A 16,539-nucleotide genomic window follows, 5' to 3' on the forward strand; every position below is an offset into this window, starting at 1 on the left:
CAATAATATCCAATAATAAACCAAATTTTAGACTCTAATATAAAAACATAATACAACCTACATGTCCCCTAATCACATACACCATACTCCGCAAGCAACGCTGGTGGAACTCCTTTATTGATGTCGATAGCTACACTCGATCAATTTTTTTAACCTGAAATGGTGAGTAAAGAGTGAGCTTAGGGAAGCTCAGTAATACAGAACTACTAGATGAATGCAATAGGTCATCGGGTATATGGTAAAGCATAAATTCCTTAGCGGGACAGTCATCATCAGATTCTAGCGATGAATTCAAATTCCATTAGCTAAGTCTTCAATTAAAAACATGAATTTACAGTATGAATGAAGTATTTAGAGAGAGAGACAAGTTCAAAAGATTGAATTGGTTCATGTTGAAGTTGAACATTCGAAGAATCTTATTATTTGTATCACTCAAAATTTTATTGAATGTAAAGAATTTTGAAGTGACACTTAATACATAAAATATTGATGATGAATACTCTTTGGTGTTTACATTGCATAAATTGTTCTTTTTAATTGACTATACAACTGGAAAAAAAACATGTATATATTTTCATTTCAAAGATTACGTTTTACTTCAATAAGTCATGTGTCTTACGTCTTTTCTTTAAAACCTCTATCGTTGTAGTGCGTCTTACATCTTTTTTAAAAGTTTTTACACCTTGAGATAGTGTATTTTGATGAAATAGTGCCTTGGTTTCAAAACTCATGAGAAATGTAACACCCTCAGACTGATGCAGGTGACCCAATTCGATTTGAGGTGTCACATTAGGGCTATCGAAGCAACCCAGCCTGAAAATCCTGGAAATTTTTAAAATTTTCATTTATCCATTTAAAACTGTAAAATAATTCATAGATAAAATACAAGTTCATAACATCATTTATATATTAAAAGTAGAATTCAATAATATCCAGTAATAAAACAAGTTTCAAACTCGAATATAAAAACATAATACAACCTACATGTCCCCTAATCACGTGCACCGTACTCCGCAAACAACGACGGTTGAACTCTTTTACTTATTTCGGTAGTTGCACTAGATCAATTTTTTTAACCTGAAATGGTGAGTAAAGAGTGAGCTTTGGGAAGCTCAGTAATACAGAACTACCAGATGAATGCAATAAGTCATCGGGTATATGGTAAAGCATAAATTCCTTATTGGGACAATCATCGTCAGATTCTAGCGGTGAATTCAAATTCTATTAGCTAAGTCTTTAATTACAAAGAGGAATTTATGGTCTGAAGGAAGTATACAAAGAGGAAGTATTAGCTAAGTACTCAGAAGATTGAATTGGGGAGTTTAGTGTGTTCCAACAAAATAGACAAATGTGTACATATCATTTAAATACATTAGTATTTTAAAACATATTTTTAAAACCACAGTAATACCCTCCAACCGAACACCGATATGCAACTTCTCTAAAACTGCATCCATAAGTACTTACCCTAAGCACACAACAAAAGAGCCACTATAAGGGAATACCTTGGGGCCTATGGGCCTGCCCAAGGGTTTCCTTAGGTCCGTAAGGATTTACAAGCATGATCAGAGCTGAACCTCCGTAGTCTAGACTCCTACCCATACAGTATCCAGTAGAAATTAGATTGAGCAATAACTTTAATATCAAAATCATGATCCAACAGAATGTTGTAAAAATGACAATGCAATTATTTAATATCAAAATCATGATCTAGTAGAATGTTGTAAAAATAACAATGTAGTAACTTTAAATGTTGTGATTGATTAACAGGGTTATTTTTACTTTTAGGGACAAACCTTGTTTTTTTCATCATACAAATATTTTTGTAGTTTCTTATCCAAGTATTTCTAACATTTAACCTTTAACGAAATTAATTAGAATTTATGAGTCATGAGATTAATTGATTTACTCATTAAATCATTGAACTTAGATTTATCTCTTTTCGATCTTTTAGTGCCTTACTTGAGCTAATTGAGTCTTTTGGGGTTTACTATCTTTATATTGTATTCAATTCGAGTCCATCAATAATTAACTCTATGTAAGTGACCAATAACTCCAATCATGCATTAACAAAACACCAACATGGACCATAAAACATGCATAGGATAGTAAAGTATTACCTCGAGTTACGAGCCACATCGATTAACCAACTAAACTTCGTTTGATCGCCCTCGAACTTTAATTCCACGTTCCAAAATATCTCGGATACATGGCAAAACCAATTACATTATAAACGAAACTTAAACGTGAAAATTTGTATTGAATCGGGAGATAAAATGCTGAAAAACAGCTTACCAAGTTTGAATTGGCAAAACAAACTTCGAAAAACATAAAATATGGCTTTTCAGAAAATTTAACTTTTTGGTCAAGGTCAATGCTTGTCAAATTCAACGGTCAGTCAAACTCAGTGAGTTGACTCGGATGGTCCCGGTTCGATCTTACTGGACTGGTTCTAGAAGGTTCCTATATCAACAAAGGAGCCACACGCGAACTGTCGGCACGTGGCGGCGCATGTGGCTATGATAGGGCCATTTTCAACGGTCTGATTGCTCTAATTACATTACTACACTACAAGCAACCCATTTCAAACCAGATAACAAGTCAAATCCACACTGAAATAACTGAAAAATAATCAAAAGCTTACCCTGGTGTCATACGAAGGAATCAGAGATGGTGGAACAACCCATCAGTTGGGTTTTGCTCAGAACGACATGAAGAGTTCCATGATACAAGCGATGAGGCAAGCGGACGGTCAATAGGGCTGAAAATTGCGAAAAATAGTACAGTGGTCGAGGTTTACTTTGAAGCTTCAAACTCCTATTCACGACTAACGACAGTGAAGCTCGACAATCAGCTAAAGGGGCTTTGGTCGCGCGACAGCAACAAGCGCGATTTTAAGGGCGATGCACAACATCGCCGGTCGAATATGGTTCATCAGAGCTTCAACAGTGATTAGGGGGTTTTAGTTTTTGGGATTTTGTTTTGAAAAAAGCTCGATTTTGATTAGAAGGTTTCCAATGTCTGATTCGAATCAGACTTAAAATAAAATTTTCATAATAAAATGAGTGGAATAGTGCCTAGCCTAAATGGTAAGGGTATGACACCTGACTACTTATATGGCCTAGGTTCAAACCCTTGAAACATTAACTATTCATTTTATTTTTTTCACTACAGACAGAAAATGGGGAATTTAATGTTTAAATCCCTAAACTTCTTGTATATATTAAAACGAGCTACAAAATTTGAAACTTTGAAATTTGGTCCCTAATTTCTTTAAATTAATTTTTATTTCAAAATGGGGTTGTGATAAGAAAGGTTTTGAAATTTTTGATACAAATTATTTTGGGTTTTGAAATCACTACTCAAGATTTCGAAACCTTTGAGACATTCTATCCAAAGCTTTAAAACTCATCTTGAAGATTTTGAAACTCTCAACCTAAATTGGTTAAATTGCTCATTTAATTCTCTTTTGATGTTTTGTATTGTTTAGGGACTTCCAAGTTATTATAATTGATAATTCATTCCTTGATAAAGTAATTTATGATGTTTTAAATAATGAAATATTCCTTTTTTTCAATTAGAGTAGGATCAAGTTACAATAAATTAATTTGATATATTTGACTCAATTTTTAACTAAGGGTCTGTTTGTTTGAAGGAAACAATTTATTTTCCCGTTTACCAATGTTTGGTTTAAAGAAAAGTAGTTGGTCAAAGTAAAACGTTTTATGGTCAAAGGAAAACAATCCCTTTTTTCCCGTAAAACAACTCATGGTCTTGATAATGGTAAGTCATTTTCCAACATGACCTTCAAAGCTCTTACCCAAAATCATCCGATCAAATACAATCACCGACTTCTCACCGGCGACATTTTTTTAGGCCAACGTTCATCTTCTCATGTAACAAAATCCCCTTTTATATATGCCTCCATGTTTTAATCTTAAATCGATTCTTCCGCCCAACGTCTCACCCCTCTCGTTTCATAGCCTTCTATCCCTCTCGTTTCACAGCCTATTAACCCTTTCTTCACCTGGTCAATCTCATAATACCCTCTTTGTCAATGTCTTTAGTACCTTCTCCATCGGTTAGCAAAAGCTTTCGCGATTGAGTCATATGCTAAATTTTCCTCTTCTTTCTGAGTGGCTGTGAACCAAAATACAAGATTGAGTTCTATTTGAAGACTCTCCCTATCATCCCGTAAGTAGCAGTCGAATTTAAATACTTTTTTTCTTTAATCCTAGGTTTGAGGAAATCTTAATGAACACTTTGAAGTTTCTAATGTTCTATTTATACTTTGCATTCAGTCTTAATTACTTATTTTTTGACAAATCTATCTCATGAAGAGTTGTTTTAAACATGAAAAAAGAATTTAATTTGGATCTCGTCCTTTTAAAACCTTAGTACATGATGAATTTGTACAATGAATTTTTATGAAAGTGTTTTTTATGAAGTTACAAAGCATCTGAGTGGTCATTTAGGCTTTATGTTGACTAACGAAGAAAATTTATAAATAGTGAAAATCTTTCAATGTATACCTTAGTGTGATATGAGCAGGAATTCAAATAAACTAGCATACTTTTTATCTAACAAAACACTTCAGTATAATGATTTATTTTCTACGTTCGAATGCTTGAAAAAAATTATATAGAAACTGAAATGGTTGTGTTTAAACCATGAGAGGATTGAAACTTGATATTGTTTCTATGAAAGATGGTTATAATGTTATGAAAAAATAAAAATCTAGCGGTGTCTTGACCTTGTCATAGTTCTTCATGGGCAAATAGATTTAGTAGGCTGGTTTTCTTTACAGTGTGAATTGTAAAACTATCAATTTCCAACTGAACCTGTCAATTTTAATGATTCAATATTACAGTGCCTGAAACATTTTATAGGATGATGATCAGAAATCGAAGAATTTGAGTTGATGATGTTTTTTGCCTAAGGTGGAGAAAATGAAGACCGTAAAATTAATTACTCAATAAAACACTAGTAACAGGACCGTAGAATTCAAGGGGTTAAACTAAAGACTCCTCATGAACTGCTGGAAATACTAAAAGATTGATGCTTTGTTTGTTTGATGTTCCCTATATTGAGTTGATGATGTTGTCATTGAACTTTAATGCAAAGAAAAGGAATGCTTTGTTCTTCCTTGGAATAAATGTACAACATAACTCGCATCATTTTCTAGTGTTTATGTTGTGAGCTCTGTTTTTGTGCAACAAGGTTGGTGGTCTATTTATGATTTTACTATCAAAAGCAATGTGGCAACTTCATATGGATCATTGAACTTTAATGCAAAGAAAAGGAATGCTTTGTTCTTCCTTGGAATAAATGTACAACATAACTCGCATCATTTTCTAGTGTTTATGTTGTGAGCTCTGTTTTTGTGCAACAAGAAGGTTGGTGGTCTTATTTATGAATTTTACTATCAAAAGCAATTGTGGCAACTTCATATGGAATATGATAAGGTAGTTTTTTTTATTGAATTTAGGTGCTCATATTACATTAGACTCGTATTTTTTACTAGGGTGTGAGTTCTTTCTGTAATGTATCCTTTAGTGATGTGGAATGTCATTATTTTCTAAAATGAATTGCACAAAATATGACAAACATGCTCAATCAGCAGAACTTATTATGGATACTCAACTTGCTATGTATGTTTTCTATGATTTTGGAATTGTTGCAGGTGGTTCAAGAATGTCTTTGGTGTATATGATGAAGAGGTCATTGATGCTATCAATGTATTTTTAATAAATTATCAATATAAGTATATCAATTGAAGCTACCTATAACATTAATTATAAGCTAAAATATAAATTTATAATAATAATTTTAGAAAATAGAAAAACACGAGAATAATTTATAAAATATGTATGTTTGTTAACGGAAAATAGATTTTCAAAATTGTTTTCAGAAAAAATTACCAAACAGTGAAAAACATTTTACACTGCATCATCCAAACAACAGAAAATGTTTTCTGAAAATGTTTTCCATAAATGTAACTCATTTTTCAGAATCAGTTTTTCGGAATTCATTTTGGGTGAAACAAACATACCCTAATATTAGATCGAGGGTGTTACATAAGATGACGAAACTGGGATGCCCATTTTGACTTATGATGACCCTGTTTTGATTGATAATAACCTTATTTTAATTGATGATGTCCTTCTATCATATCAACCTCTATTTCACACGCATGGAATATATTATGGTGCAATAAGGGTTTTTGAATTCTTAAATATGATATATTTAACTCTATGTCACTTGACTTTTTTCTTGGTACACTTAGATGAATTGTCCATTTGAAATCAATTTAAAGAAAAAGATGTTATGCTGGAAATTAAGGGTTATTGCAGCAAAGGTTATGTAGATTGTTATGTTAAGCAAAATATAATGATGTTTAGTTTTGATGATTGAGATAAATTGTGTAATAAGCTTCTAGTATTATTACAAACAATGAAATGATTCATCTCAAGAGCTATTATGAACTATTTGAAGTACATATTGATGTACACGTACACCCCAAAAAGTCAACTCTTCCATGATAAGAGAATATTCCATCAATTGTTCTGGTATTCAAATCATACATATTGATATCCATTCTATAAATGTATGATCCAAGTCAATGATACGTAGTTGTATGAAAAATACAAACAAATATTATTCTTGGCAATTGCAAAAAATGATGACTGAAATATCTTCTAAATTGTTTTTGTCAAAGTCCATCATCCAATAAGATGAGATTTGCTTGATATCTGATACATCAAAATATATTCCATCCACAATTAAATGATTATGAAGTCGTTGGATGTCTTTACATGCATATCTTGTATTTTTTTTTGTCATATTGCAATAAATAGTATACATCAATTTTAAAATAAAGAGGTTTTGTAATTAAATTTTAAACATGAATAATTTTTAGTTTATAACATTCAATTATATGTGCGTATCCAATTTTTTTTTTTTTTTTTATGTTTTCTTTAGTTTTAACTACATATATTGAAACATGATATGAACTGGTTCAATTAAACTTCGATACATGGTTAGACAATATAAAAATTCACATATTTTTGGCTTAAGCCACTGTTTGGGGAAACAAATACAATTTACAACTTACAAGCCCAAGGTGAGAACCATGATGGATGATGCTTTACAGAGATGGTGTTAATGATTACCCAATTGCCACTGTCATTCTCCACTTATCATTACTGACTGAAATGGCACTCTTTTAATTTCCACTATGGTGGAATTCTCCCTACTCATCGGCTGTTTCCATGGCTCCCCATCCATCTGCAAAAATGTATCTCTCCATTCCCCTCCCCTTAACTCCAGTCGAATCGATGCCGCCTGAAACACCAAAGGAACAAAGTTTAGTCCATCCCATTCTTTTACTCCAACATTATTTTTAACCAACTTCGATTCGTTACCATGAAAACTTCCTGGTTACAGTACCTGTGCGATGTGTTTTGCAGATATCAGTTCAACCATTACAAATGATGCATGCCATCCTTGCTTTAAGCAAAAAATTTCCAGAAGACCATCATCGACATGGGCCTCAACAAAGCCTCTCTGAAAAAAATAAACAATGAAAATTGGGGCCAATTGTTTTAGATTTAGAACTCAATCAAGCTACTCCATTATCGTAAGTCGTACATTGATCCATACAAGAGTATTATCAAGTAATCTGAACAAAATGTACCATACTTTTTCCAAATACTCTGGCTTTAGATTGCCCCATGGGTTTCGTCCACTTCCATAACTATGAAGATTTAAAGCAACAATTGCCCTCACACTAAAAGAAAATAGCATACTATTAGCGAGTGATAAATCATAAGCCTAGCAACAATTTCCAATACAGTTTGTTATGTATAAGCTTCGTTAAAAGAAATATTTATGGATATACATGATAAATGTGAAGACTAAAAAATGAATGATTAGGGTGCTTATGCATCACAAGGCAAAAATAAATACTTGAAATGTACCTTCCAGGTATTGTAATTGGCTCCCACTCTGAGCAGTTGGCCCTTTTAATGTGGATACTTAAAATGTTATTGAGTCCCCTGCATTCGAAAACATCTTAAGAATATATTTACCAGAAAAGGAATGGATGTTCACTGCAGAACACCATTAACAAGAAAGAGAGTTTCTTCATAAAATTCATAGTTTACTTTCTCTCATAAAACAAATTCTATTAAAAGATCTTGGGGTAAATGTAAACAAGCATTTCAAGACCACATGCATTACAACAACGATGATGTTTTACGAGTTTGAGAAACGTTTAAGACACAAACAATGTGTTAAAGGCAGAAGAGACTGCCAATGCACATAGACTTTCTATTAACAAGTACGGAAATACATTTGCATGAGAAAAGCAATGTGCTGATATAATGCAAATATAAATGGAATCCTTTTAGGTTTTGTATGAACACATGTACTATCAATTCCGAGTAGAGTTTTAAAAAACATAAAAATTAAGGAACACTTCACAGAGGCACTCATCTGTCAAAACAATGTGCCTAAGCATCAAGGCCTTATCTTATGTAAATGCTCTTTTCAGCATTATTCTAAGGAACAAGGAGGCAATGTGCTGATATAATGCAAATATAAATGGAACCCTTTTAGGTTTTGTATGAACACATGTATTATCAATTCCGAGTAGAGTTTTCAAAAACTTAAAAATAAAGGAATACTTCACAGAGGCACTCATCTTTCAAAACAATGTGCCTAAGCATCAAGGGCTTATCTTAGGTAAACGCTCTTTTCAGCATTATTCTAAGGAACAAAGAGGCAAGGATGCCTTAGCTACACCTTCTCCAGATGATTCAAACCTTAGCCAAGTGCTATTACATTTAAGACACTTCATGTCTTGTGCCTCAGCACCATCGTCAAGGCCTTGGTTACACTGTCTGAGGAACAATCGCATCTTAAACAAATGCTAGTTACACACTAACATACTACAAATATACGTAGCATTTTAATTTAGAAATTGGAATATGCTCTTTATTGGATAAGGAATAGGCCATAAAACTATCAGAATATCTAACCTTAAAGATGGATCACTCATACAAGGTGTGAGAAACCAACCCTGACTACAACTGTAACAGGAGTAGATAATCTGCCACAAAAGATGGACCAGTTACAATCTAATATTAGTTTTAGCAAAGCAAACCATTGACGGGAGCAGAGAAACTAATTTGAATTTCAAATGCTATCCCACACACTGAAGTTTAACTTAAGTGATATTAGTAATACATTTTGCGCAAATCAATCCTAACGTGAATAATAAGACAATCAAGGAAGTATTGCAGATATTAGTTCATAACATTATCAGTGGCGATGTTTGTGTGGGAATTACTATGAACAGATTTAAGTGACGAAAGAGGGGGAGCTGAGCCCTTAGCTTGGCCACTGTTTCTCAGATTATCTGTGTTATCGATGAACTTCTACAGCAGTAGTTATATAAAAATTAAATTGTTAAATGATTTTTTCCTGGACTTTGAATTGGCAATATATGTATGTTTATACAATTCAAAAAAGAACTATGAAACAACCTCTTTAAAAGAAATATATCAAGAGAAGAACAAAATGTGTGGTCACAAAATATATAATATATGTTCAGAAAAGATTCAAGCAAGACAAATCTCTTCCTATATATATATATATATATAGTGAGAGATAGAGAGAGAGAGATTTAATTTATACAGGCAAGACGATAATTTCTTACCCTCCTTTTGGCTATACCGTAACTAATATCATAACATGGTTATAATCTGTAGTTATCAATATAGTTTGATAGATAGCAATATAACCGTTATGCACTTCAAACTAAAAAAGCTACATCACAATATAATGTCAAGAGATTCAAGACAAAATGTTATCGAACTTGCAGTCAAATTTGAAAAAACGAGATCCATATACCTTATTTGAAATAGGACCTTTGCAAGGTAAGGTTTGTCATTCCGTAAATTATGGAATCCGTAAGCCACTTGTGCATCCATTCCTGAATGTAAAATGAAAACATAAAGATTTGTAAGAGCCCAAAAATGGTCATAATAATAATACAAAAACACCATAAGCAAGAATGAGAACGGTGTTGTTCCCAGCAAGACAACTTCATATATGATTTGCGAACTTTTCATGACTCCCAGCTTTTTCTATACATTGTTAATGAGTTTTCTTGATCCCTCAACTTGTAGGAGTGTGGATCTTCTAGAATATTTTTGTGATTGTAAAAGGAAAATAAAATTTGGATGATTTAGAAGTTAAAATTTATTTTAATAAAGCAAAAGAATCTTTATAAAACTCTAATCATCCTTGGACTCTACTAGGGATTTGGTTCAGAATGCTACCACTCTATTCTGTTTCTCTTGAAATAAAATTGCTAGCCTTGATATTAGCTAGGATGCTGATGATTATGAAGCTTCTAAGATAAAAATGCAGCTACCTACTAAGTTTATTTCCACATGCATGAAATTAAAAGAACCAAGATCTTAAAGTAACCGGTATAATATACCTATGCTGAAGTAATTATAGAATACTCCTTGATAGCAGTTGACTTTGTCTGGAACATGCCCTTCAATCTTCAGAGTCTGCAGTCAAACAAGAATTTCCCTACTCGAATTTGAAATTCCAAATCATATGAATAACAACTGGTAATTAGAGCTTTTTGGTTGTGAATTTTATCAATTTTTTGCGAGGTTACTATTTATTACTGTTCACGTGAATAGTAAATTTCGTGAATAGTGAAATTTTGTCGACGATACGAATTTGTCGACGGAGGTGTTCTAATACACGGTGGTTCGCAAGAATTGTCAGAAACGATCCAAACAAATCCAGATTCGAGTGAGAGCGATGGCTGCAGACGAAGGGAATGTGAAAATTGAAAAGTTCGATGGTGCGGACTTTGGCTTTTGGAAGATGCAGATTGAAGATTTTTTGTACCAGAAAAATCTATATCAACCCCTCTCAGGAAAGCAACCAGAGGGCATGAAGAATGAAGACTGGGCTCTTCTCGATAGACAAGCCCTCGGAGTTATCCGACTGACATTATCCAGCAATGTTGCTTTTAACATAGCAAAGGAAAAGACCACGACGGGTCTTATGGCGGCTCTCTCCAGTATGTATGAGAAGCTTTTAGCCTCAAACTCAAACAAAGTTCATTTGATGAGGCGATTATTCAATTTGCGGATGACGGAAGGGGCATCGGTGGCACAACACCTGAATGAACTCAACAAAATCACAACCCAGTTGAGTTCAGTGGAAATTGAATTCGATGATGAAGTTCGAGCTTTAATTCTCTTATCATCTCTACCAGACAGTTGGAATGCTACTATTACAGCAGTCAGCAGCTCGTCGGGAAACAGCAAATTAAAATTCGACGATGTTCGGGATCTGGTATTTAGTGATGAAATTCGACAAAGAGAATCGGGTGAAGTGCACACGGAGTCCAGAGGAAGAACTTCAGAAAGAAATTCAAATCGTGGCAGATCGAAATCCAGACGGGGAAAATCAATAACGGGAAAGAAAGATTTTAGCTGTTATAACTGCGGCAAGAAGGGTCACTTTAAAAGAGATTGTCGAGCACTGAAGAAAAATATCGGCGCACAGGATTTTGCCAACGTGACAGAGGTGACAGGAGATGTCATGATTCTAAGTGTCAACAGTCCGATTGAATCATGGATCTTGGATTCATGGGCATCTTTCCACTCCACACCATGCCAAGAAATCATGGAGAACTATGTCAGTGGTGATTTTGGGAAGGTTCATCTAGCTGATGATGAAACTTTGAAGATCGTCGGAAAAGGAGACATCCGACTAAAGCTGCCAAACCAGACCACCTGGAAGTTGACAGGAGTGAGACATATTCCTGGCCTCAAAATAAATCTGATTTATGTTGGACAGCTTGATGGAGAAGGATATAATATAACCTTTTCAGGTTGTGAATGGAAGATTACCAAAGGAGCACTCGTCATTGCTCGTGGTAAGAAGACTGGTACTCTCTATGTAACTTCAAATTTAGAGAATATCATTGCAGCAGCAGGTGCTGATGGAAAATCAAACCTATAGCATCAAAGGCTTGGCCATATGAGCGAGAAAGGAATGAAGATATTTCTGTCAAAAGAGAAGCTGTCGGATCTAAAGAATGTAGATGTCGGACTATGCGAGGATTGCATCTTTGGCAAACAAAAGAAAGTCAGCTTTACAAAGATTAGCAAGACTCCCAAGGCAGAAAGGTTAGAATTGGTTCATACTGATGTATGGGGACCATCCTCAGTTTCATCTCTTGCAGGCTCACTTTATTATGTCACCTTCATCGATGATTCAACAAGGAAGGTATGGGTTTATTTTCTGAAGAAGAAATCAGAAGTCTTTGATACCTTCAGAAAATGGAAGAACATGGTGGAAAATGAGACTGGTTTGAAAGTCAAACGATTGAGGTCTGATAATGGAGGAGAATACAGAGACAGTAGATTCACAGATTTCTGCGCAAACAATGGGATCAAGATGGAGACAACAGTTTCATAACACCGCAGCAGAATGGCGTAGCAGAGCTCGTGAACAGAACTCTGAATGAACGTGCCAGAAGCATGAGGATACATGCCGGATTGCCCAAATTGCTATGGGCTGAAGCTATCAACACTGCAGCTTACCTGATCAACCGTGGGCCCTCAGTTCCTTTGGATGGTGGAATACCAAAGGAAGCTTGGAGCAAGAAAGAAATAAACCTTTCACACTTAAGAGTGTTTGGTTGTATTTCTTATGTACACATAAACTCTGTTGAAAGAAGTAAACTTGATGCCAAGTCCAACAAATGTGTCTTTGTTGGTTACGGTGGTGATGAGTTCGGTTACCGGTTTGGGGACTACGAAAATCGAAAGATCATCAGAAGCAGAGACGTCATTTTCAATGAAAATGTGATGTACAAAGACAGGTCAACTGCAGAATCGAGTAATACCGAGGCTGAAACAAAGGAATTTGCTGAGTTCGAGGAGATTTCTGGAAATGATATCCAGATCAATCCTGAAGCAGTTCAAGAAGAACCACGCACACCATAACTGAGACGCTCCTCCAGAATTCCTAAACCAACCCAACGTTATTCGCCTTCTTTGCACTACTTGTTGCTGACTGACAATGGTGACCAGAGTGCTATGATGAAGCAATGCAAGTGGAGGATTCAGTCAAGTGGGAGTCTTCCATGAAAGATGAGATGGACTCGCTTATGTCAAATCAGACGTTGGAATTAGCTGAATTACCATCAGGCAAGAAAGCGCTCCATAACAAGTGGATCTACAGGATCAAAGAAGAGCACGATGGGAGCAAACGCTACAAAGCAAGATTGGTTGTCAAAGGTTTTCAGCAAAAAGAAGGTATTGACTACAATGAAATTTTCTCTCCAGTTGTAAAACTGTCTACAATCAGACTGGTGTTGAAAATTGTAGCTGTAGAGAATTTACATCTTGAGCAATTAGATGTAAAGACAACATTCATTCATGGTGATTTGGAGGAAGAAATCTATATGAGGCAGCCAGAAGGTTTCATAGAGGCAGACAAGAAAAACCTGGTATGCAGGTTGAAGAAGAGCTTGTATGGTTTAAAACAAGCTCCTAGACAGTGGTACAAGAAGTTCGATAACTTCATGAGTAGCAGTGGTTTTACCAGATGCCAAGCAGATCATTGTTGCTACATCAAGAGGTTCAACAACAACTTCATTATTCTATTGTTGTATGTTAATGACATGCTCGTTGCAGGCTCAGACATGCAAGAGATTATAAACTTAAATCAAAAATTGTCGAAGCAGTTTGCTATGAAGGATCTGGGCGCTGCAAAGCAGATTCTTGGGATGAGGATCAAGAGAGACACAAAGTCGGGGACTTTGATGTTATCACAGGCTGAGTATATCAACAAAGTACTCTCCAGGTTCAACATGCAAGATGCTAAACCAGTAAGTACACCTTTAGGTGTTCATTTCAGACTCTCCAAAGAACAGTCACCAAAGACGGAGGAAGAACGTGCACACATGGTAAAGGTGCCGTATGCTTCAACAATTGGAAGTCTGATGTATGTCATGGTTTGTACTATACTAGATATTGCTCATACAGTGGGAGCTGTTAGCAGGTACATGAATAATCCAGGCAATGTACACTGGGAAGTTGTCAAATGGATCCTCAGATATCTGCGGGGTACTACAAACAAAGCACTTTGTTTCAAAGGTGGAGATACGATACTGACAGACTATGTAGATGCTGACTTAGCCGGAAATGTTAACATCAGAAAGAGCACTACAGGGTATGTTTATACTCTAGGAGGTAATGCAGTGAGTTGGGTTTCTCAACTACAGAAGATAGTTGCTCTCTCCACAACTGAAGCAGAATATGTCGCTGTTACGGAAGCCAACAAGGAGATGGTTTGGCTCCAAAGTTTCTTGGAAGAGTTAGGCAAGAAACAAGAGAATAATGTATTGTACTGCGATAGTCAAAGTGCTATACATCTAGTAAAGAATCCGTCTTTTCATTCTAGGACGAAGCACATACAATTGCGATATCATTTTATCCGGTCTCTTCTGGAAGATGGGATTTTGAAACTTGAAAAGATTAGCGGAGCTCAAAATCCGGCAGACATGTTGACAAAGACGGTGACCACGGACAAACTGAAGTTGTGTTCAGCTTCAGTTGGCATGCTAGAGTAACAAGACCAGAAATGATGCTGCATTGATCAAGGTGTGAAGTCAGATTAAAATCAATCTTCAAGTGGGAGATTGTTGGAAAAGTCAAGAAAATGGAGATAGAAAGGGGAGCTGATTTTTTCAACAATGGAGAGCACATTTTCAGCAAAGGGGGGCACCGAATTCGGTGCCCTAATTTTTAATTATAATTGAAATATGATTAATTACAAGATTAGTCCCTTAGCTTCAACTATAAATATCATAGCCCATTTAGCTTCAAAATCATCCCAAAATCTTCCACTTCTCTCTCAAGTGTGTTTTGTAAACACCTGTAATTTTATCTCTTAGTAAAAGATCTGCAGCAGTCCGGAGACGTAAGCACAATTGGCTGAACTCCGTTATCAATTTTTCGGGTATTATTTTTCCGCTTTTATTTCGCATTCTCACTAATCTGGTTATATAGAAATTACTTGTTACTCGGTTTATTCCCCAACACTCTCCAGTGAAGAGAGAGCGGAACACAATTTTTTACACAATTACCTCACTACAAGAGATTTATTATCATCTACTTGGTCAATTGCATCAATGCCAAATTAAAGAACTTGATGGTCAAAGGTCATAAACTACAATCAATAAAGCATCAATGTTCACATGTTCAAAACTAGCCACACAATAGAAGTTGATTGAGTAAAATGGAGGATTTATAGTCGAGAATTTCACTACCTGATCAACATCACACTCTTCAGCAGGCTTCAAAGAATGAGGAGGATCGACAACTTCTCCGCCAGGCATTTGCACCACAACATGCCAACTACATCATCAAACAAACAATTACCGATATAACATAACCACAAAGTGGGATTTATACAACGATGATGTCTTATCCAAACTCATTTTTGGAGTTAGGAAACTAAAACATACAAAGTCCTCAATAAAGGATTATGGAACTTATAAAACAAAAGGCAATAAGTACTCCCCATAAGTAAAACATAGAACTAGCTGTCCAGTTACCTATCTAAATGGCAAATTGGACCGGTAGTAGCTCTCTGCAGAGTTCTTTTAATAGCTGATTTCCAGGAAAAAGGAAATGAACCTCCCTGCAATTAACATTCAGAGAAGGAGGCAACAAAAGAAGAGAAGAAAAACAGTAGACAACATCAAATTTAAAAAAGATATCTTACCCAGCCTAAACTTCTAGACAAGTCATTACCAGTACCAAGCGGAATGATAGCTACAGGAGGAACCGGCAACCGACCCTCTTGATGAAGCTCTCCAAGACATCCAAACACCCAACCAACTGTACCATCACCACCAGCAACCTGCCCAGTCATCCAGAGTCTTAAACCATCAGCTTGGAATGTTTTTTTAAAGTTAACTTCGTTATTTGTTTTACACTTCCTAGAGAATCGTTAAAAGCCAAATCATAGTTGATCAAACATGAAACCCAATACTATTAGTTCTGTATAAAAGCAAATCATGTACTTCTTTCTTACAAGAAAAGTTTTGCAATTTTATCTTTAAAAAAATTATTTACTTGTAGATCTAAAATAGTCTCCTTTTTTAACTCTTTCAGAAGTTAAATAAAATAAAACAAAGACGAAAACCAAACTGTAACTAAACTAAAAACATTAAAAATACTAATAAGAGGAAAAAAAAGAGAGAGAATATTGAAGACAAGTTTGCTAGAATAAAAAGCTGGTAGAAACATACCACAACTCTGATGTTCATCCTTGTCTCTTTGGCACAAGCGTCTCCACTTTCAGCCCACTTCTCAAGGCAAGCCAGTCCATACCGTACAAATTCATGCGGTTTCACATCATGGAGGTCAAACACCTGAATATCCAAAGTAGAATTTCTTTAAAAGCTAAAGCAACCCAAAT

General features: G+C 35.2%; 1 protein-coding gene across 1 annotated transcript; it reads right to left on the reverse strand.

The window, feature by feature from the left end:
* Positions 1-7,142: 7,142 nt before the first annotated feature.
* Positions 7,143-16,513, reverse strand: LOC120177574 (diacylglycerol kinase 4-like; the record flags this gene model as incomplete). The annotated part of the gene is given in 12 exon segments (XM_039183673.1): positions 7,143-7,344; positions 7,450-7,566; positions 7,702-7,789; positions 7,980-8,057; positions 9,042-9,112; positions 9,916-9,935; positions 9,938-9,997; positions 10,511-10,586; positions 15,383-15,470; positions 15,671-15,756; positions 15,841-15,978; positions 16,370-16,513. Coding segments are annotated over 12 exon segments (1,125 nt in total), but the record flags the coding sequence as incomplete, so codon positions are not given.
* Positions 16,514-16,539: the final 26 nt, after the last annotated feature.

Source organism: Hibiscus syriacus, unplaced genomic scaffold (assembly GCF_006381635.1).
Source record: "Hibiscus syriacus cultivar Baekdansim isolate YM2019G1 unplaced genomic scaffold, ASM638163v2 tig00112293_pilon, whole genome shotgun sequence".
Lineage (NCBI taxonomy): Eukaryota > Viridiplantae > Streptophyta > Magnoliopsida > Malvales > Malvaceae > Hibiscus > Hibiscus syriacus.